The sequence below is a fragment of the Penaeus monodon genome, chromosome 23 (genome assembly GCF_015228065.2).
Source record: "Penaeus monodon isolate SGIC_2016 chromosome 23, NSTDA_Pmon_1, whole genome shotgun sequence".
Lineage (NCBI taxonomy): Eukaryota > Metazoa > Arthropoda > Malacostraca > Decapoda > Penaeidae > Penaeus > Penaeus monodon.
The window spans coordinates 2058588-2059126 of record NC_051408.1 but is presented as its reverse complement, the minus strand read 5'-3'; the positions used below and the strand labels follow the sequence as shown (position 1 = coordinate 2059126).

The following is a 539-nucleotide window of genomic DNA, read 5'->3' as shown; positions in this document are numbered from 1 at the left end:
AAGGGATAGAAAGAAAGATTGAGGAGATCAGAACGCCTAGATGTAGACAGGTATTGGATAAAATGTATAAAACGGAATAAGAGCTAGACAAAGAAGCGAGGGACGAAGCTGAAATAAACCCATGCTTCCTACCCAGCGCCGTCCATTTGCACCCATTTCCACCTCCTCTCCCCCCGTCGCCCAGGAGACAGCTCGCACCATCGAGGACGTGTGGGACTACATGTCGCCCACCGTCGACGAGTGGTTCTACACCCCCCTCAGGAAGTACCTGGTCGCCCCCGTCAGGGACTACCTCTACTACCCGGTCTCCAACGCCATCAACGACTTCGCTGATCGCATCGGCAGGTTCATGAACAGCGACTACGACTCGTCCTACGTGAGCGTCCAGTACCCGCAGTACCAGAGGTGAGCGAGAGCATCGCCCTTTTCTTTTCTTCTTTGGGTCGAGAAAAGTTCTCTTGGTAGAAAAGTAAGCGGGATAAAATCGAGTTCCCTCTTTTGAGCAATTATCACACCTTTTCTCGTGAGGAAAAGGCGTT

At 51.8% G+C, this 539-nt stretch overlaps 1 protein-coding gene across 1 annotated transcript in view; it reads left to right on the top strand.

Annotated features, from left to right (window-relative positions):
• LOC119587712 overlaps positions 1–539 on the top strand; it is a gene marked incomplete at its 5' end in the record, with an annotated part of 8210 nt that overhangs the window by 417 nt on the left and 7254 nt on the right. Inside the window, 1 exon segment of the mRNA XM_037936394.1 lies at positions 185–405. Within this exon segment, the coding sequence (XP_037792322.1) occupies positions 185–405 (221 nt within the window).